General features: G+C 38.6%; 1 protein-coding gene across 2 annotated transcripts in view; it reads left to right on the forward strand.

Moving 5' to 3' along the window:
- LOC124865451 (inactive phospholipase C-like protein 2) overlaps nt 1-20,109 on the forward strand; it is a 57,388-nt gene extending 37,279 nt beyond the window's left edge. The window contains exons 4-7 of one of the 2 annotated variants that reach the window (XM_047360541.1): nt 877-1,080; nt 8,501-8,576; nt 16,948-17,057; nt 19,392-20,109. In XM_047360541.1, the coding sequence (XP_047216497.1) occupies nt 877-1,080; nt 8,501-8,576; nt 16,948-17,057; nt 19,392-19,598 (597 nt within the window). In that variant the 3' untranslated portion in view covers nt 19,599-20,109. Of the gene's footprint in view, nt 1-876; nt 1,081-8,500; nt 8,577-11,197; nt 11,272-16,947; nt 17,058-19,391 lie in introns of those variants that run through there. The other variant, XM_047360542.1, reaches the window with a different exon arrangement.
- The last annotated feature ends 1,394 nt before the right edge of the window (nt 20,110-21,503 follow it).

Raw genomic sequence — 21,503 nt, forward strand, 5'->3', positions numbered from 1 at the left:
CAACTCTCCTGTTTCCACCAGAACTGTCCGTCGGGAGCTCCACAGGGTCAATATACACGGCCGGGCTGCTATAGCCAAAACTTTGGTCACTCATGCCAATGCCAAACGTCGGTTTCAATGGTGCAAGGAGCACAAATCTTGGGCTGTGGGCAATGTGAAACATGTATTGTTTTCTAATGAGTCCACCTTTATTGTTTTCCCCACATCTGGGAGAGTTACGGCGTTGAGAAGCCCCGAAGAAGCGTACCACCCAGACTGTTGCATGCCCAGAGTGAAGCATGGGGGTGGATCAGTGATGGTTTGGGCTGCCATATCATGGCAATCCCTTGGCCCAATACTTGTGCTAGATGGGCGCGTCACTGCCAAGGACTACCGAACCATTCTTGAGGACCATGTGCATCCAATGGTTCAAACATTGTATTCTGAAGGCGGTGCCATGTATCAGGATGACAATGCACCAATACACACAGCAAGACTGGTGAAAGATTGGTTTGATGAACATGAAAGTGAAGTTGAACATCTCCCATGGCCTGCACAGTCACCAGATCTAAATATTATTGAGCCACTTTGGGGTATTTTGGAGGAGTGAGTCAGGAAACGTTTTCCTCCACCAGTATCACGTAGTGACCTGGCCACTATCCTGCAAGAAAAATGGCTTAAAATCCCTCTGACCACTGTGCAGGACTTGTATATGTCATTCCCAAGACGAATTGACGCTGTATTGGCCGCAAAAGGAGGCCCTACACCATACTAATAAATTATTGTGGTCTAAAACCAGGTGTTTCAGTTTCATTGTCCAACCCCTGTATGTTGCCTTGTATTCCAATATAAATCAGTTAAAATGAATTTTAGACCATCTGTAATTTGTCTCCTCAGAATGCCATAGTGGCCTTTAAAGAGCTCTGTGGCCTTTCAGCTGTGGCCAACCTCAAGCAGTGCATCTTGGCTCTTTCCCCTCGACTGACAGGACCCGACAACAGCCCACTGCTGGTGTTTAACCTGAATGACCAGTACCCTAACCTGGAATTTCAAGGCCTGCTCCCAGAGGTCCTGAAAAAGGTCGTCACCACCTACGATATGGTGAGTAATGGTCAGGACAAACAGTTCATTCATCAGCTCAGATTCACAACCTTAAAGAAATTAAGAACTCTAAAAAAAATGAAGCAGCAACAAATTCTTCTTCCTGTTTCTTTTGCAAGTATCTGTTAATGGAAAGAAAACAAACTGTCCTTGGAACTTTAGTTTGGTTATGTATGAATCTCCCACTTTGATTCCTATTCGATCGGTATCTTGCCTTCACCTAATATAATAGGGACATTAGGTAATAGGGCTGGAACTCGGTTAAGTAATACAATCAATGTTAAAAAGTTATATAACGTCCCACTGAGGCCATTACAAATATTACAGTTAACGGAACATGTTCTTTGGCTCATGGTGAACAAAAAAGAAAGACGATACGACTGAGCCAGGCACACAATTAAAACTAAACTGAACATGTTTGTTTCAATTAATTGTCATGTTTCAATTATCAGTTTTCAAGAAATTGAAATAAAATACTTTCATTAAAAAAATAACACTCTTTTAGTCATTGTTCAATGCATTAGGTCCCAACAAAATTATCTTTTTTTATTAAGTTATAAAACCTTTCAAATCCGACCAGTCTGACCAGAGTTCATACTGCTGGTATTAAATGAAGCTGTAATGGAAAGCAGCATGTCGTAAAAAAAAAACTTGCTGCTGCCTCAGACTTTAAGAGGGAAAGCACAACCAATTCGTTTTGCAACAGTTAATTGCTTGTAAAAGCTGTGAATAAAAAAATAAAACACAATTGCGTGCCGCCTATACTTACTGTGCTATTTTTGCATCACCCGTAGTCCCTTCAGGACTGAAAGATGAGTGCATTTAAAGATGTACAATGTTAAAATGACCTAGATGCAGACTGATTAAGGTGGCTCGCTCTGCTCGGTTCATACTTAAAGTGAAATGCTGGGTAATTAGCTTCGATGGTGACAACCTGGCAGTTGTTTCTAGGTAAATATCAAAGAGATATAAGAAAGTATTTCGGTGCTGTAAAGTTGCAGGCCTTGGTCATTAGCAGAGATCAGAATGTTATTGTGAAACAACCAGCAGCCCAAGGAAACCATATATACCATGAATGCCATCAGAAATAAGAAAAAGAGCTAAATAATTTACAAGTTTGGATTAGAAAAACCTTGATCATAATTTGGTGGCCAGTTTCCAAATCTTTAAGCTGACGATACAGATTCTTACCTATTTCTTATTCTCCTGATGATCGGCAAACGGGTTGTGTCACATCACTTGTGTCATAATGAAACGGGGTTAAACTGATATTTAAAAAAAAGGCGAAATTATTACAGAGGCAACATCTTAATTGGCTTTGGTCTCTTAAATTGGTGATTAGTTTATTTGTTATTGCAAAAACAGTGGCTCTGTGTGTATAGCTTGGAGAAAGATTCTTCCCTTAACTGTTTTCCAAAAGGTTGTCAACATTTCCAAATTTAGCATGTTCCACGACAGTTTTAAAGTTTAAAATGATAAAACAAAGCAACTTTGCTTTAACATGTTCAGCCTTCCTGTTGTCTGCTGAAAGTCTTGCTCTCTCTTGCTAATTTGCACGCTGAAAGTCTAAAAAGCATCATGAATAAAATTATGCAATATTACCACTCAGTGTTATGTTTGAGAACCAAGGTTCATCTTAAGGAAGTTGGACTTGGAACTAATTAAGATCAAACATTGGCATATCTCCAAACTACCAATCAGAATTCAAAACCAGAGATAGATAAAACATAATTTAATAAACATTTTAATAAACTAATATTTTAAAGAATGATTTGCTGAATAAAAAAAAACAACCTTCTGGGTAATTAACTCTGAGTGTTGTTTAATTAGCTGTCCTTATTCAGTAAAATCATATTTAAGGAAATATGTTCTAGATTGGAAACTAATAACATTTCTGGATGAGTGATTTTTAATGTCTTAACTAGCCATCACATGGAGTAACAGACTACGAAAATGATGACAATTAACTTATATTTACTCTCATAATATGGCACCGAGTTGTGTATAAAGATTTGACTTTACTGCCGCTACCCGTTAGCAGTTTTAACTAACAAAGGAAAGCATATAACTTTAAAGTGAAACGTGTACCTTGAAATACCATAATACAAAGATTAATATGCGTATGAGAGCTGACGATGCATTATGGCCGATTTGTGTTTAAAACAACCCATTAAATAAAGTTTTTCTTAACTTTAAAACAAAACAGAACAAATAACTAGCCTCAATGAAGTTGAACATCTCCCATGGCCTGCACAGTCACCAGATCTAAATATTATTGATCCACTTTGGGATGTTTTGGAGGAGCGAGTCAGGAAACGTTTTCCTCCACCAGGATCACGTAGTGACCTGGCCACTATCCTGCAAGAAGAATGGCTTAAAATTCCTCTGACCACTGTGCATGACTTGTATATGTCATTCCCAAGATGAATTGACACTGTATTGGCCGCAAAAGGAGGCCCTATACCATACTAATAAATTATTGTGGTCTAAAACCAGGTGTTTCAGTTTCATTGTCCAACCCCTGTACCTCTTCACGTTAGCTGAGCAGATAGCCTGCTTGCACTTAAAATAGCTTAGCTTTCACACCCCAAACAAAGAAAAACATCTTGAACTAATCAACATTTAGATTATTTCATCAAAAAACTTTCTCTGGCCAAACACCACCTCTTACATGAACCATTTTGAAGCAGGAGGTCCAAAGGCTGCTGGTTTGGAAACGATGTGGCGGGCAAGAACAAATAAACGTAGCAGCTCCTCTCAGTAGCAGCGGGGGTCGGGCTGCATTGGCGTGCAGAACTGCGGTTCCAATACCTTTTTCTCCAGGACGTGGGGGAAACCGCTTCCCTCTTTGTGATTAAAGATGGTCTCTGCTGGGAACTCTCTGCAACACAGGACAATGAGGTTCGGCCAGCAAACTGCTTTTGTTAGGGATTCCATGACAACACGGGAGTTCCAGCTGTGACTTCTCCTAGCTGGGCTGAGCTAGAAGTTTTTAGTGTTGTATTTGAAGGTGCAGAGAGGTTCCTACCAGCATCTTTGTGTACAGTTCAGAGTCCATGTTTTATCCATGTTTTTATCCATGTCTGGGGGCACAACATTAAGCAGCATCTCACTAAGGCTGGAATTGGTTAAGTTTGATTATTCTTTACTCATTTACAGTGTCAACACTGAAGAGCATTGTCGTTTGCATGGCCTAGCATGCCTTGGTATGGTGTCTTCACTGACCAGAAGAAAATGATTATTTTTATTTTGACCAGACCCATTTCACTTCAGGGCCAATCAAGCTGAAAACCATGTTTAACTTTCCATAAGAATACATAGGAGAAACACAAGTTAACTTTGTGTCCAAACTGCCTATTCCATTTCTAAAAGATGAAATCTGAATTTCTGAAAGAATTATGTTTGTAAAACAGTTATTTAAATGAGACTTGAATCTTTAAAGAAAAGCTTAGTTCTGTTTGGTTTTAGAGATGGATTGTTCCCTGTTTGTATTCAAATATAAAAAAAAAAAATCTGGTTTTCATGGTTTTTGAAGGATAGAGATAAAAAAGACCCGACCATAAGCCACACACTTATTTTAAATATACAGTGTAGGTTTTTTAATGAGACATGGAAAATGAGGAGAAAGTTAGAAAATGTAAAAGTGTCTGCATTTATTTCAACTTTGACTTCGTAGTTGTATGAACTCTGATTTAGGGATTCTGTTGAAGTATGTCATAAAAACTTGGTGGGCTTTCACACCCCGACTGTCACAAAATCTGGGCCTCATTTGTTTCCTGTTTCTTTTAAAAGGTGTTTATACTCAGTGAAATGTCAGATCATGGTTCAAAATAACATGGTCTGATTCATGTTTTTACTTTTAGTACATAATTAAAGTTCAGTCTTTGTAAATGGAATGAATTTTACAGCTTGCATCTACAACCTTTCTTAACCTTCTGCTTTACACATTCATATCACATACTGTTGGTGGCCAGAATCTTGTTGAGTTTTAGTGGGACTTGTGAAGTTGTAATGCCATCTGGACTGACTAACAGATTTTTACTGGTGTACCCTGCAAAGAAGGGGCAATTACTGTAATAATGAATATTGTGTATTAATGCTGTACATGGCAGCTACTGTATAGATAACAGCAGAGCTTGTTTCCAGATAATTATACTCACTGCAAAACCTATGCTCCAGTATTACTAGCTGCCAAAGACACGTTTTTGTTACCTGACATACGTGTGTAACTCTTGCTTGTATTTATCAATACTGATCAGAGATTTTAAATGCTGGTCGGTGTTGTTTAAAATTAAAATAAAAAATCTAATTAGACTGGTGTTTTTGAGACATGTATTTGTAAGACTAATGACTGTTAGTGTAGGTAAGTGCAATAAGTGCATCTGCACTGGAATCCCCCACAGACAACGATAAAGTGAAGATGTGTTTAGGAATGTAGGGATATTAGTCCATGGTATCCTGCATACTTTGTGTTAATGGATGATTGTTTGAACTACTGTTGCCTTTTTAATCATCTTGAACCAATCAGCTCATTTTCCTCTGTCCTCTTCCACTACCTCTCTTCATCCACACAACTGCTGCTCACTTGGTATTTTCTTTTTTTTTTGGACCATTTTCCTTAAACCTGAGAGATGGTTGTGCCTAAAAATTCCACCAGATTATTTTTCTCAAATTATTTTTGTAGTCTGGCTGTAAAAAACCAAACCAGTTCTTGTGTAGAATCCGTTAGGGCTGGCTCTGGCATCAACTCTGGTTTTGCACTGTAATTGGGTTGGTGGAACAAAAAAACAAAATGTGGTACACTGAAAGGGGTTTCTCTTTTGTAGGAAAATTCCACAGATATCGATTTACAATTAAGGACTAAGGGGTTCAACTTGAAGTCTAGGAGCTAAGGTAACACAAGGAAATGGTGCTGAAGTCAAGAATCTCTTACAAGAGATGCTCATTTATTAATAATTTCTCTTTTCCCTTGAACATTTCTTTACGCTTAGCCATTTGAACATTTGATTTCATACTTAAGATTTGGACTGTATGTAACATGTACTACTTAAATTAAGAATTGTATCACCAACCTAACATGTGAGTAATAACAGTCATAGACATGACCATAGTAGTTAAGGGGTAGTTTTTAGTTTCCAAATAAAGCCCTGTCCACCCTTACTTAAAAAACATGCCTCTTCTATATATATTCAAGACACTGCGTGTGCTGTGAAGACAGTAATTTCTTGACCCATCAGGAAGGTAATCACAGCTTCTAAGTGCTGCAACCGCAGCTGCTGAGATACAACCACTTTGTTATTACTGCTCACAGAATAACCCAGTGATTCAAGTTACAGGGCTTGTGTAACTGTCTGCCCAACAGCATCCAACAACTGGTCATGGACTGTGTAAATATACTGTAAAAAAAAGGGGGATGATGGGTTTGTTTTCAAAAGATGTTTATATTGTCTCAGCTGATTGATGTCAAGTTTAAAACTTTCACAATTTCAGTAGTTTTGAATACTTGGAAACCACATTAGTTTTCTCACACAAATCTAATTAGTGAAGTGATGGTCAAAACCAGTTGTTAAAACCAGCATTATTAAGTTTTGTTTATTAGGTTCAAAAGGAAACTTCTGTAGTCCAAAAAAGGAGCATAAAACAGCTTAGTCCTCTCTGGAATATAACAACCCTCTGGGTGTGGACTTTGAAACTTTCCACACCGTTTGCATGCACAAATGGTCATTAGACACACTGAGAATAAAAAAAAAAATCGAAAAGCCTATTGTAACCTTTTTAAATGTGTTTGAGAGAGTAACTAATTAGAGACAAACTAAATCCACAACTTCAGTTAATGACAGTCTCTTTTTCTTTAACAAGCCATTAGAGGATGTAGCTGCTGGTAATTTAGTGCATTGTTTCCTTTTTGTTAGCAGATCTAAAGAAAGACCAAAAAATATTGGAACAAATATTTTTAACTCCGCAAGTGATGACAGGCGGGGTGCAGCGCACCTTGAATGAAGATTTGTCTTAGTCGCAACTGTGGATTCCTGCATAAATAATTAGCTGAATGGAAGATCCTAAACATTCATCCCTAAAGATGTCAACAAAACATTATAAAGTTTACCTTTTCAATTGACTTGTTTGATATTCCCTTATTAATAAGACACCATAGCTCATAACACCATATTTGGTAACTTAAAGGAAAAAGGTGAGGCACCCACAGTAGAACTTTATCTAGCAATCTTTAATGAAGGACAAACTCAGTGTCTTCTTTAACTAAGGAGAGATTTAAAGGTGAATCCCATTTCACGACTTGTTCCTTATTCTTAGCTATTTATCCTCTGGGACACACTAAGAGGTAGTGTGTCCGGAGTGTCTCCCTCTCTCTCCACACCACTTCCTGTCGAAAAACAAAACAAAAAGAAAGGCTACTAGTGCAGCCAAAAAAAGTTAAGGAGTGTTTGTTGTCATTGGGTTTGGAACATTTCCATAATGGAAACATTTTATATTAGCATATTTCAGTCACTGGCTTATTAGTACATGGCTACTTTCATGGATTTATTCTTCAGTAAAATTCAGTTTTCTATCTCTAGCTCTTTGACATAACCTTGCTGTGCACTTCAGGAATAAACAAGTGCACGTGCAAGCCAGTTACTATGGTGATGTGAAGACAAGTACCACTGTACTGTACGGACATTAGTAATGAAGTAACATTGATAAAGATGTCATCCTGGGTACCATCAGAAAGCCTGATGTCACATTGAAGCTGTTCTTCAGATGATTTAAAAATAAAGATTCCTCAGGGTCTGTGTTTTTGTTTTCGTTTTACCTGTTTGTATTGGTCTACACATCCATCTCTAACCGGCTCCTAAAACAGTGTTGTGCTACCTTGCCAAAGCAGACAGCAGGTTATTTAAGAGCTGCATCCATGCTTAGGAAAAATTCTTAAATATGTAAATGGATCAACATGAAACCTCTGACAGTCTGCAGGTCAGCACACTGTATGCACTCAATTAGGGCAAAGCGCAGCACCAGAGGGGCTAAACTTAGCCTTCTCCACAGCTGCTCTGTCACAGATAGCATGCTAATGATGTGCAGCAAAGTGACATGTTTACATTTTAATCATTTGACTGTGATGATCAACGCTTCCATTTAAAGCCAAGTAGAGGGGTTGCCATTTTTTTTTTCTTGTCAAAGTTTGAAGGACATGAACACAATCTCAAATAAAAAAATCTAATTACTTTTGGTGTGCTGTCCTTTAATTTTGGTTTGCAAAATTGCAGTTAAGCAACGTCTCCCACAGACATCCCTGTAATAACATCTTATTTTTTTGGCCCTCCTCGAATGAAAATTACCAGTCGAAGCGACTTTCTGTGTGACTTAAATATTCCCCTCTCTTAAAAGCAGTTATTGAAAGATTCAATTATTTTCTTTTCAGATGATCCAGACCAGCAAGACTCTCCTTGAGAGCTCTGACAGCGTGTACGACAGGATTTTGCAAACTCAGAAAGCAGGTACGGGATAAGTATAAAAAACTTTGATTGCTGTTACATTTTTAGCAAATAAGTCCAGATTTTGACTAAAACTACTATCTTTCACCTGCAACTGAAGACTTTGCTTCTGTTTGTGCAAAACTAAGTACTTTTTTCACTCAGAGAAACGTAACCTCTGAGAGTTTTATCAAATTTGGCTCAGCTCAGCTTCACACAGTGTGTGCTAACAAACTGTCAGCTTGACATTAGAGATGTTTGAAATGAGAGCTTTCTGCTTGTGAGAAACATTTGTGTTTAAACATGAACTTCCTCTATGAGGCTTCCTCTGGTCAATTCTTGTCTTCTTGTCCCAAGTCGTAGGTGCCAAGAAGGAGGGTTGAATACTTTATCCCTTAAACACTAAATTACATTTTTGGAGAAATGATTGGTTCAATGAACCCCCCCCCCCCCCCATAGGTCATAGACAGTTTATTCAGTTCAAAGACTTCAGACGTGGTGAATACAATACGTGTCGTTACAACAGAGAAATAATCAAACACAAACATCCCCAATTTTCTGCTTTCACTACGCACATGTGTGAATGGAGGCCAACTAGCTCCTCCACCCTTTACATGGTCTACTGTTCATCTGTAGTCCAGCACAGGACCCATGCATTCAGACAACCTTATATTTGTTTCAGTCATATGGCTGATGTAGACCTATTTCCTATTTGCTGACATTTGAAATTTGCTCTGTCTGAAATATAATTGACCTAATGCAAACACTTTTTCCCAGTTTGTGAGCTGTTTGTGCATAAATGATAGACCCACCCCCTGGATATGTTGTTGCACATGCTGGAGAAGCTCGGTGTCACCAATGTGTTAATATTGAGATGTGACAGTCTTTTTTAGTCACTGCTCTACAATAGCAAGCACAGTTTTGAGTGGGCTGTTCTGTCTAAATGTTGGGTCAGAATGAACCTGTTTTATTTGTACCGGGTTTATGTTTCATCTTACTGAACCCAACTACAGACAGCTTGTGGTTTTTGTGCATCTGTTGAGCTTCCTAACTGTTGCTTATTTTCCATAGGATTCCTGTAGATAACACCTGCGTGAGATGTCTGTCATGTGCTATTAGATGGTTTTCCATTTTTACATATTTAGATTATCGAAATGATATTTCATTTTCAGCTCTGATTATTTCAATTGCGTTTCAGGACATAAAACCTTGCACATGTTGTTGATAGAAAAGTCTATGATATGTTACAGTGGCAGCCAACTCAAGTCCTCAAGAGCCTGTGCCCTGCATGTTTTGAATGTTAGCCAGGTTAAACACATGTAATTCCAATGAATGGCTTATAACCTGTGATAAGCTTGATGACATACTAACAAGATAATTCAACTATGTTGGAAAATGGGCACATCTAAAACATCCAAAACATTGGCCCTTAAGGACTGGAGTTAACTACACCTGATCTGTGTTTGATGCAGTGCTCTGGGTTGGTCTGCTGAACAATAAAGACCTGAAAGAGACTTCCACTTTTTGAAACAACTGGCATCTTGATAAGCTGACAGCAGAACCCTAAACAGACCAAACAACTTCTCAAAAGCACGCACCAAGGTTTTGTGGGCTTTACAGTTTCAAAGAGCCTTCTACATGATTATCTAACATCAGCTGGAGAAAATTCAACAGCTAACAATTCCAAAGTAGGACACGACAGATGGCACACCCATGAAGTTGAACAATGATATATTTTCCATCCGGAAGTGCCACGTTTTTCATCCAAACAATGTGTTTGGGTGCATGCATTGGTGCAGGAGGAGGTGCTCAGGCTGCTGCTTCTACCTCTGTGTGTGCAAGCGGTGTGGTTTTGTAGAAACTGGGTCAGTACAAACCTAATTCCCTGTGAAAAAAACACAGCAGACTGTTTCATCATGTCAACAACTACTAAGGTTGTGAATAACCCATCACATCAGGTCAGACGGGCCTCACTTTCCTCTCAGGAAAATATGTGGGATCGTGCACAGTCAGGTGTTGGTAGTACTAATGGGGGATGTCACTTCCTCTAACAGACTCTCACTAAGGTTCCACTTAGCATTCAGGGCATCTGGATGGCTGAAACTGCTGCAGAACAACAAAATCAGCACACAAGATGCTTCTAAATGCCAAGTGCAGAATTACTGTCTCCTCTGCAGATTACAAAGCAAAAAAACAACCAAAGATCAAACAGATGAGATCTAAATGCTTATTCAGTATGTGGGTAACCATTTTTTAACTAGCTGTAATTCACCTATTCATTTTGTAAAGAATAGTATAATCAGTTCTGGTGAACTTGGAGATTTTTTTATGGTGTGCCGACTCCTAAAATAACCCTTAAGGAAGGAGGTGGATTTGTGGCAGGAAGAGCTGTTTTTTCCTGCATTCTGCCTGTGTTGTTTAAAAGAAAGACAGCATGCTGTACACTCTCACATTGAAACCCGAACTAGAAAATAAACACTGTCACAAACACTGTCAGTGCTTTTCCGACAACAGTAACCAACAGTGGACAGAGCTGCCACACAACATATTTCACAGACAAAGATGTGTTCTTTTATTAAACACACATTACCTGAACTACTCTTTTTGTTCCTGTCATTTTCCCACCTCCTCCGCTTACATCTCAGCTGGATCGGACTGAGCTGAAGGAAAAGAACCAGGGAGGAAATGTTAAAATGTCCGAAGCTAGGAATGGATAGTTTGGTCTTCCAATTTTGTGCTGCATGTGTACATAATAAACATAAGCTGGAAGACACAAATGTTTTCATTCCATTCATTGTTACTGAATATTGAAATAATTCTCCCTTCTTGCCTGTAACAGGTGGTTAATTCACAAAGATTTTCTAGTCTGAATAATCTGGAGTTCAGAGCAAACCAAACCGCTGAGTGAAGTATCTGTGATTTATGGATGGTCATCATGATTTGTTCTTAAAGGAATATTGAAGGGCTTTAGTTAGGTATTATTGAGAATTAAAATCATGTACTTTCATGCTATTAGTTTAGTTTGCATGTGGGAACATTAAACTGAGATTTAACATGAGTGACCCTTGAGGAGGAATCACAGATCACAGCAGGAGTCAGGATGGAACAAGGGTGAAACAGGTTAAGAAGTTCTCAACAACTGCAAGCAGTAAATGCTGGCTGTATGGGCAATAAAGCAATAGATGTCAACGTTTGGGTATGGTATAGATACCACAAGGGAGCTTGGCTGATTTACAGCACCAGACTACATAAGGGGCCTCCCTCTTATGTAGTCTGGTGCTATATGTAGTCACAGTCAGTAAGCTTTGAAGTTGAGGGTATAAGATGGGCTGGCATTTGTAATGAGTCAGACATCTGGGTAAAGACAGCCATGCTTTGCTGAAACCTGCAATCTCTCCGTAAGGCCTTACGTAATTATCGTTCTTTGTGTTATTGTGTATGTATTCATTTTGCATTGGAAATCATTGGACTTATTATCTTCCAAATTAAACTTGTGTTAATCTTAATTTCCTGCTCTTCATCTGTTCTTTCTCACGACACCGGACTGGGTGAGGTTGAGGCCGCAAGGATATCAGTGATAGCATTATTTTACCTCAACAATATACATATACATTTTAATGATGGTTCGCTGATCAGACATAACATTTTGACCACCAATCTAATAGTGGGTTGGTCCCACTTTTGCTATCAAAGCAGCTCTGACCTGTTGAAAGTGTGCTGTTCTGTTTGACACTAAGATTTTAGAAGCAGGTCCGTTTTAAATAAATAAACAAATGGTAAATACTCTGAATTAATATAGCGCTTTTGTAGACTGACTATTCAAAGCACTTTACACTACAGCCACATTTACCCAACTGCATTCACTAACACCCACACATTCCTACACTGATACAGTAGGCAGTGTATGGGGAACCGGCCACCGCCATCAGGAAACAATGTTTCAATTAAAGAGTGTACATGGTCTGCAACAATCATTTGGTGGGCAATACGAAAGAAAACCATTATTATCAGACCAGGCCACCTTTCTTTCTTTGCTCTGTGGTCCAATTCTTATGTTCAAGCCTGGGCACCCTCTGCAGCTATTCAGCACCATACACAAAAAAAACTGTAATGCACTGTGTATTCTGGCACCTTTCTATCAGAAACAGCAGTATCTTCAACAATTTGAGCCATGGTAACTCGTCTGTTGGATCAGACCACACTGGCCAGCCTTCGCTCTGCATCGGCTCGTCTGTTCCCCTCTGTTCCTTCCTTGAATCCACTTTTGATAGATAATAACCATCATAGACTGGGAACATTCCAGCAGAGCTGTAGTTTTGGAGATGCTCTCACCCAGTAGTCTAGCTTTTGGCCTTTGTCCTCATGGAGATAATCTGTGTTTTATACTTCAGCTGTCGGTGTTCAAAATATTGAGCCTGATCAGTGTAGAAAAAATATTTAAAGTTCCAGATTTGCTTAGGTAAATTAATGGACTACAATAGGAAGTTTTTCATCTTGTTTAGGAATTTTCACTTGATTAAGTGGCTTCAAATCTGGTTGAACTGCATTATAAGAAAAGAAAGACATTAGACCACCCCCAGGTCACTGGGACATATTCTTGATGAGATGAACTATGTTGCCATGGATCTTTTGTTTCTACAATGAATCATTAACAGCGCCTTGGCCTTTTTTGTGTGCATTTGTTTTGTTTCATTATGCTACTGTGCTGCATTTAGATAAATCAGGCCCCCTAATAACAACTTTGAGGTCTACAACACGCACTACACTTCCTCAGTTACCTGTTAACTATTAACTTCCAGTTGTACTGGGGAAATGCCCGTCGCTGTTTGCAAACACAACATTTAAACTGAGTCAATCATGCAGCTTCAATCTGCTGATGAGAGATCATGTTCCCCTGCAGTGAGAAAAGAAACTCCAAAGAAAATGGTGAAATCAGACCAATAAAGCATTAATCATGATAGTTACAGTTTAAAACAGCCAGTGCAAACTTTCTGATAATGTGTTTCAGAAGCAGATTTTGGCTGAACAGACCAGTGTTTTCAGTTTTAGTGGTTGTGCTCTGTAACATAGAAAAATAACCTCAAACTCTAGAAAACTCTAGAAAACTAGAAATGCATAACTTTAACAAACCTTATTGGCTTTATCGTAATATTTGAATATTACTTGTTAAAAATGATTAAAAAGCTTTGACAAAATGACTTCCTTTCTGTCCTCCACTGAGTCTTATGTTTGTAGACAAAAATACAGATTGTTCTTATCATTTTGATGTTAGCAGAACATGTGAACTGTGGAGGAGATTAAAGTGGGAATGACTGAAACACAGTACTGAGAATATTTAACCAATCAGAAATGTTTTCCTCTAAGCGTGGGCCAGTAACAAGGTATACAGATGTTTTTAACAATATCTGTTTCAAAACAGCTAAACCTTTCCATCATAGGGTTCTGACAAGATTCCAGAGCAGGTGCCATAGTGCCTCCCCTCCCCTTCCTTACTGGTTGCTGCACAATGCTGGGTGGCTGGCTGAAAGAAAGCTACCTTGCAAAGGCAAATTCAACTGTTATGAAATATTTCTGCTGGTATAAAACACACAGATACTAGTCTGGAAACATAAAGAAGTACCAGCATCAGTTTTATGAAGGGACAACAGTGGTCGAGCCTTGAGCCAGAATATCTGTAAACCAGCTGACTCTAGGTTCCACAGTTAAGCCTAAAATTATTCATACACCTGGAAGAGTTAGATCTAAAGAGATTTCCATTCAGCCAAGAAGTTTGTTTCTGATGGTAAATGAGACGAGCATCTCTTTAACAATATTAAAACCAACCAGCTGCTATCAGCTTGTTATAGTTGTCTTACTTTATAAAGACAAAAAGTGCAGTGTTCTGTGCAGTAAGCACTTGAAAACTACCATCAACTTTACCATTATTTTTCTCAATGGTTTAATGTCAGTGAAAAAAAATACATTTTTGTGTAAATACTATTAATATGTGGTATTTTTACCCCAACGCTAGCACTCTCCCACCACAAAGATCCACCCAGGAGGTACTCAGCCATTCACACCTTTAAATGGTATTGTGTATTAAATTAAGTAGCGCTTTAAATTTAAGTCAACCAGTTTTACATGATTTGTTATTTAGGGCATCTGTCAAAAATCCCAAACATAAAGGATCTGGAATTTGTCAAATATAAGCAGTAATCCAAACTTCCATATGCATATGAGCTGTTCCAGACTTTGCTCGTCATATACATCCATGAATTAAATATCTTTGTGTGCTGGGCTGCAGGTTTAATGCAAAAAGGAAATTGTCCTGTGAAAAATGATCACCATCCTAATCTTCATTGTTTTACCAGTATACAGTAAGTCAGGAGGTTCCATATTGATTTTCTGGGAGCTCCTGCTCAGCTCATGTGCACATACTTGTCCAAAAAAGCAAAACAGTTAGGCGACTTTTTGTTTTTTCATTGTTGGTTGCACAATTATCTTGGTGTGGCAAGCTAATTGTTCCTCACTGACTAAATAGTCAATGAGGAACAGTTAAAATGACAAACCCGAGTCAGTTTGTTTATGCGGGAAAATGTCTAAAAACTGATACACATAAAAAAAAAAAATGCTCGCTGTTGTCCTCTCCACTAAGCTACAAATAAATCTGTTCAAAGACCTAAAATTTGAACTTGGAGCTTACTGTATGAAGAACTAATACAGAAAGTGACTTGAAGGTATTGAAAATATTTTGCAGGATCTTTCAGTTGCTGCACTAAAATCATAACAAATTAGTTGGTCCTTTTATAAATGAATAACTTATTGTGACCATTATTCATTTTCCTATTGTATTATAACATAGGCTATTTGGTAAATTTAGGTTTGTTCATATTTTTTATTTCATTTTTCAGAGGTTGTTGACGTATACTTCGTTTCTGGTTTCATTTTGTACTACCCCTAACATTAAATCTGATTTAAATTTTAATGTTATAATTCCCAGTCAGTTGTAAAGAGGAGCTCTAATTACTGTTTGTTATTTCGCCTACATGTAAAACATGTTGACACTTCCTCACTTGGAGAGTGACAACCGCCCCATGTCGAAAATTGCCAGAAGTCATCTTTGCTTGCTTTTCCTTTTCATACATGTTTGATGACATGTATGAAAAGGAAAAGCTGATGACATACGTGTCTGATGAAATTAGCTGGATCATTTGGTGTGAGTTCAGTAATCTCTTGATGAATTTGTAATTATTTTTTAAAAAGATGTAGGCCAGGTTCTGATCTGACACATTATTGTAGAGTCATCTTCCAGTTTGAGAATCCCATACTGTACAGCTGTCATCCTGCACCATTTCGTCATGCTTTGCTTAGAGAGAGCTTCCTCTTTTCCTCTCCACCAGACTCCATACAGCGTTGCTAGGCAGCCCCCGCTGTGTGTGTGTTAAAGAGAAACTGAAGAAGCTCTGCAACTTCCTCATGTCAGTCACAGCTCATATGCACAGCAGCTGCTGCATTTAGAGCTGTAAAGCTGAAACTGAAAGAGAGAATATTTGCATGTTTCCAGCAGGACGATTTCACATACATTGAGGCTTTAAGCAGCAGATGGTGAATTCGTCCAGGATGGCAGAAAATCATATGAGCTCCTCTGAGGTCAGAATCTGAAGCTCCTGCCTCAAAATCTGCATCTGTATTTTGATTTCCAATGAAGGGGTCTCTCTCTCCTCCCCCCCACTTCTCTATCACGCATGTGAACATGCTTGTTTCCATGGCAACAGCACAGACAGGGGCTGCGACCTGCTCCGAGCGGAAGCAGCTGTTGTCTTTGAAGGAGTTTCCGTCCAGAAGCCTGTCACCGTACTGTGATTTGTGCTGTCTGCTCTCAGGTTTGGGGTTTCTGTTCCTGCAGTCTCAACATGAAACATGTCCTCACTTTTGTTTCATCTTGAGGAAGCTCCTCAGGAGACGAATACGTCCTCTGTTCAATGCTGCGATGCTGAGTGAAAAAACGCCATGCCCGTGTCATCCATTTAGCTTTCATGATGTCCGCTTTACTGGTATGTTCTCACGTTGGTTACGATACACTCTGACAATCCTGGTTGAAAAATACTGGAGGATTTTGCAACTCATAAAACCGAAAAAATGTACCTGCAAGCCTCTCACATTGTCCTCCTAATTATATACAGAAGATCTGCTGTATTATAACTCTGTGAAGGCAGAAAGCCTCCCACAGACGGACCCATACTCGACCTCTGTGCTGCTGCAGAGTGTTACCGGTGCTCGCAGTGATCTTGGCTCTGATGTGTTTCCTCACATTAAAATAAACCTGGTTCCTCAGATCACAGACACCAAGCAGCTTCTCTTAGCAAACCATAAAAACTGACCTGATCCATTTTTATTGTTCTTTTTTTTTTCTCAGCGATGGAATTTCATGAAAACCTGCATGATCTGGCGGTGAAGGAAGGGTTGAAGGGCAGGAAGCTGCACAAGGCGGTGGAGAGCTTCACGTGGAACATCACCATATTAAAGGTGAGAATCTTTAACATAACAAGTGCAACATCCAGGGAGTATTGAGCTACATAAACCCACAACCTATCCAGCATATAAGAAGGGTTTAGCCTTTTTGGGTCTGAGACTTCTAGTGGATTACATTTGTCTCAGATAAAAAGCTAATTACATGAAACATTTTATTTTTATTATTCAAACATATGTCTGCATTCTGTGATGGTTGTATTTACATCAGCTTACATCTCGTTCCCCTTAAGCAATAGTAAAAAAAACAACCTTGCAGCTGAAAATTCCTATTACAGATGCACCAAATATGATTACCAACATATTTTGCCATTCATTTTAAAAATAAATTAGGGTGCTACCCTTGATTTGTTATATTTTGTATAAATTTGACCCAGTTTTCAAACGTTTTGCCTGTAGTGAAGCTTTGGCTGTTTGTTTAGGCTTATTGTTGCCCTGGAAGGATATCTCAAAAAACTGGAAAGTCTCAAGTCCTTTCCAGCTTCTTAAATGTTTTTTTCCAGGATTGCCCAGCGTTTAGCTTCCATGTCTGGGCTGAAGACCAGCATCCCTGCAGCAAGATGCTGCAGCACCACGGTTCACAGTAGGGATGGCCAGATGTTAGCTCTCCTTTACACATAGCACTCTGCATGTTGGCCAAAAAGTAACATTTTGGTCTCATTTGAACAGAACAACTTTTTTTCACATTTACTGCTTCCCTTACGTCAAGCATGTGGGAGGACTAATGGTTTTCTTGTCGATGGACTCTTCCAACCGAGCTGTGGATATCTGCGGCTCCTCCAGAGTTACTGTTGTCTTCTTGGCTGCTTCTCTGATTATTGCTGTCTTTGTCCGGCGTGTCAGTTTGTGTGGACGGCCATGTATTGACAAGTTTGCGGTAGTGCCATATTCTTTCCACTTTCAGATGATAGATTGAACAGAGCTCAGTAATAGAGTAGTTTTCTCTGGATTTTATTTTTGGGTGTCAGAGTAAAGGGGGGTGAATACCAATGTGCACACCACACGTTTTAGATGTTTATGTATGAAACGTTTTGAAAACCTTGTGTCCTTTTCCTTTCACACCAAAATTATGCACGAATTTGTGCGTCTGTCACATAAGAATCCAACACAACACGAATACCATGGAAAGTGGAAAATGATGGACTTGTTTTATGTGCTATGAGAATAAATGACTATTGGGACACGATTCAGAGCCATAGAATCAGCGTACATGGGGGGAGTATATTTGATTGCCAGACCAACTTATATAATTGTTAAAACAAGTGTTGAGAATTATTGAGAAAACCTTTTTTGAAGCACTGTCAAGAGAGTACTGCCTTGTTATGATAATTGCTTCCTCCACCCACTCCTCACTGTTTTTGTTATTTTTATTATTTTATTTTTTTGTATTGTCTGGATCATAATTAAAAATATAAAAATAAAATAAAAAAAAATAAATAAAAGTTCAACCGTATATAAATCAGTATCTGAAGTTCTGCAGCTGTGGAAGTATTTATGTGGACCAATATGATGTACTTTGATTCACATTTTGCACACAATCAATCATACTTGGGAAAAAGCTGCTGACAGGAGCAACATTTCTTGTGTGGCCATCCCTGGACTGGGATATAAATCTATCTCCTTTTTTTTTTAAACAGTGGTTAAATTTACTCAGTAAAAACCATTACAAACCATTTCATCAATATTCCTGGTGACAGAACAGCACAAAATGAAGGTGATTTTTTAAGAGATTATATTATGTTTTGCTTTTTGAAGTGGGGTTGTGCAAAGCACTGATTAGTTATCAGTATCTTACATTTAGTAGATTGCAGTCAGAGTGAATTATTCCCTAAAAAAAAAAAGCCCTCAAATGTAAGCCTTTGTTGGCAGTTTAATCATAAACTAAAATTTGTGTTGCGACATCTTCTCATTCTTACATAAGGCTGTTGTCAATGTGTTTCACTTAAATTGTTTTGCTGCGCTAACTGAGCTCCCTGCATGCTAATAATGTACTTGGCAAGAGGTGCACCAATCAATCAGACAGAGATCATAATCAGAGATTTTTTTCTGTTCCTTTAAAATTAAGAACAGCAGCCAACATGATGCAACTTTGATGCACTTTTTTTTAGTTAATAAAACACATCAGATATTTGTTGGGGACATGTGCTTAGATGCATGAATGGGATAATTCCTTCATCACCTGCGTCGAACGTGGTCAAAATAAGAATTGGCAGATCAGACGTAAAGAAAGACAATAGAAACTAGTATCAGTCAGGAAAGTTTGCATGTCTGTATTGATCTTACTGATTCTCCTTTCTCTCCTGCTGTATTCCCTCTGATCTGTGTCCTCAGGGTCAAGCTGACCTATTAAAACATGCCAGAAGTGAAGTCCAGGAAAACCTCAAGCAGATCCACTACTCAGCGCTCACCTGTAACCTGAGCAAAGGAGGAGCAGTGGGCGGGTCCTCTGGATCCACTGACTCCAAGAGCCGGCGCAGCATGGAGGCCATTCCTGAAAAGGCCATGGGGGAGGAGGAGCTCACAGATGAGGAAAACTGAAGACCTCAGCTTCTGTTGCTCTCTTACAGTCACATCTGTACTCTTTTCTTTCTACATCTCCAAATCTGGGGTTCCTCTGTCGGTCTTCACCCAGGTGCTTTCACTCTAAACCCTTCGTCATTGACATTCCTCAACCTAAAGCACAGTTAAAACTTCTTAGACCAGTAAAATTATATAAGGTTCAAGGTTCTGACTCCTAAACATTTATCCAAATATTAACAGTTTTGGAGAATGGAAAGAGATCATGCAACACTTCAACTTTCCCAAACATCTAACTGCTACCTTATGTTCCTGAGTGAATCAGAAGCCCCCAGGCTATCCCAGACTCTGACTTAAAAGATGAGCACTTCTATTTAGTGGACCAGAGGACACAAAGAAGGCCTTGGATTGTGGCAAGGACTTTTTAAAGCACAATTTTCCTGAGCTGTGAATGTAACTAAAGCTGTTTACAATTCTGGACTTGTTCGTGTTCTTGTCTGCCAAAACAGTAGTAAACTATGTGTATATACAGTTTCCTGTGACCTTTTTTCTGCAGAGTGGATCATTTTATTATTGTATACTTGGGAAGATGAGATTTATTTTATAAACGTTATACACACACATCGTGGAGAAACAAAGTTTTATTTCTGCGCAGACATTTTGGGAAGAGGCTGAGATTTTCCTTAGGGAAACTTCCAATATGAGGCAGCAGGACGAGACAAAGAGAGAATGTATCTATGTTGTTTTCCAGTGTCAGTATTCTGAACCAGCAGCTCCATAAAAGGATGTTGACACATCATTTTCCTTTTTGGTTTAGATGTGCTTCTATTTCAGGGCAAGTTTTAACAAAATTCACTTTATGTTAGAGCTAAAAGTTTATTTCAAAACCAAACCAATTTAACTTGTTCAGAAATATGTGAACACAAGAAATCGGTTGTTGTTGGGAAGAATCCTCACCCAGCTTCTGTTTTTCATGTGCTAATCATTTGGATTGTTAAAGCATTTCATAGAAAACAGATTGGATGAATGAGCTGCTCTTTTTAAAGGAAACCATATTACTTGTTTTTTTTTTTTACTTGACTTCCTATTTAAGAATACAGATTGTTGCTAATTTAAAAATTCCCAATTATGTTCAATATTTAGGCTAGTTACTATTTACTTAAAGTGCACACAATCAATTCTATTTGAAAGAGCTGCTCACAGGAGCAATTATTTTCTGTGTTAGACTAGCCCTTTACGGGATATAAATCTCCTTTTTTCAAACGATAGTTAAATATTACTCAGTAAAACCATTGCAAACTATTTCATAACTATTCCTGGTTACAGAACAGCACATAATCAAGGTGATTTTTAAAATGGGGTGGTGTGAAGTACTTATTAGTGATCTGCAGTCAGAGTGAATGGTACCCTAGAAAAGCCGTCATATTTAAGCCTTTGATGGTTTAATCATGAAAAAACGTTTGTGTTGCGACATCTTCTCATTCTTACTTAAGACAGTTGTCAATGTGTTTCACTTAAATTGTTTTGCTGTGCATATACAATATGTTTTGTATTTTCAAACATTCATTATACTTATTATCAGGGTTCGTACGAGTGCTTGAAATCCTTGAAAATGCTTGAAATTTAACTAGATGTTTTCAAGGTTCGGAAAGTGCTTGATATTCTAACTGCACAGTTTTGTAGTTACGAGCACTCTAACAACTAAAAACCTCAATTTGATATTTTTATGTTAAAGATACCAAATAGAGACTTTAATGACGTCTCAGAAAGCCTCGCTGCTACTCAGAGAGGGTTTGCTCATTTTCGTAATATCGGCGTGAGCAGCAGACATCACCTGAAAAGACCAGCCACTGAACCGGCGGCAACCTCTGGCATAGATATGAAGCAGACCTACTTTGAGGACCTAACTGTGGCTTGCTAGTTGTG

Source organism: Girardinichthys multiradiatus, chromosome 3, assembly GCF_021462225.1.
Source record: "Girardinichthys multiradiatus isolate DD_20200921_A chromosome 3, DD_fGirMul_XY1, whole genome shotgun sequence".
NCBI lineage: Eukaryota > Metazoa > Chordata > Actinopteri > Cyprinodontiformes > Goodeidae > Girardinichthys > Girardinichthys multiradiatus.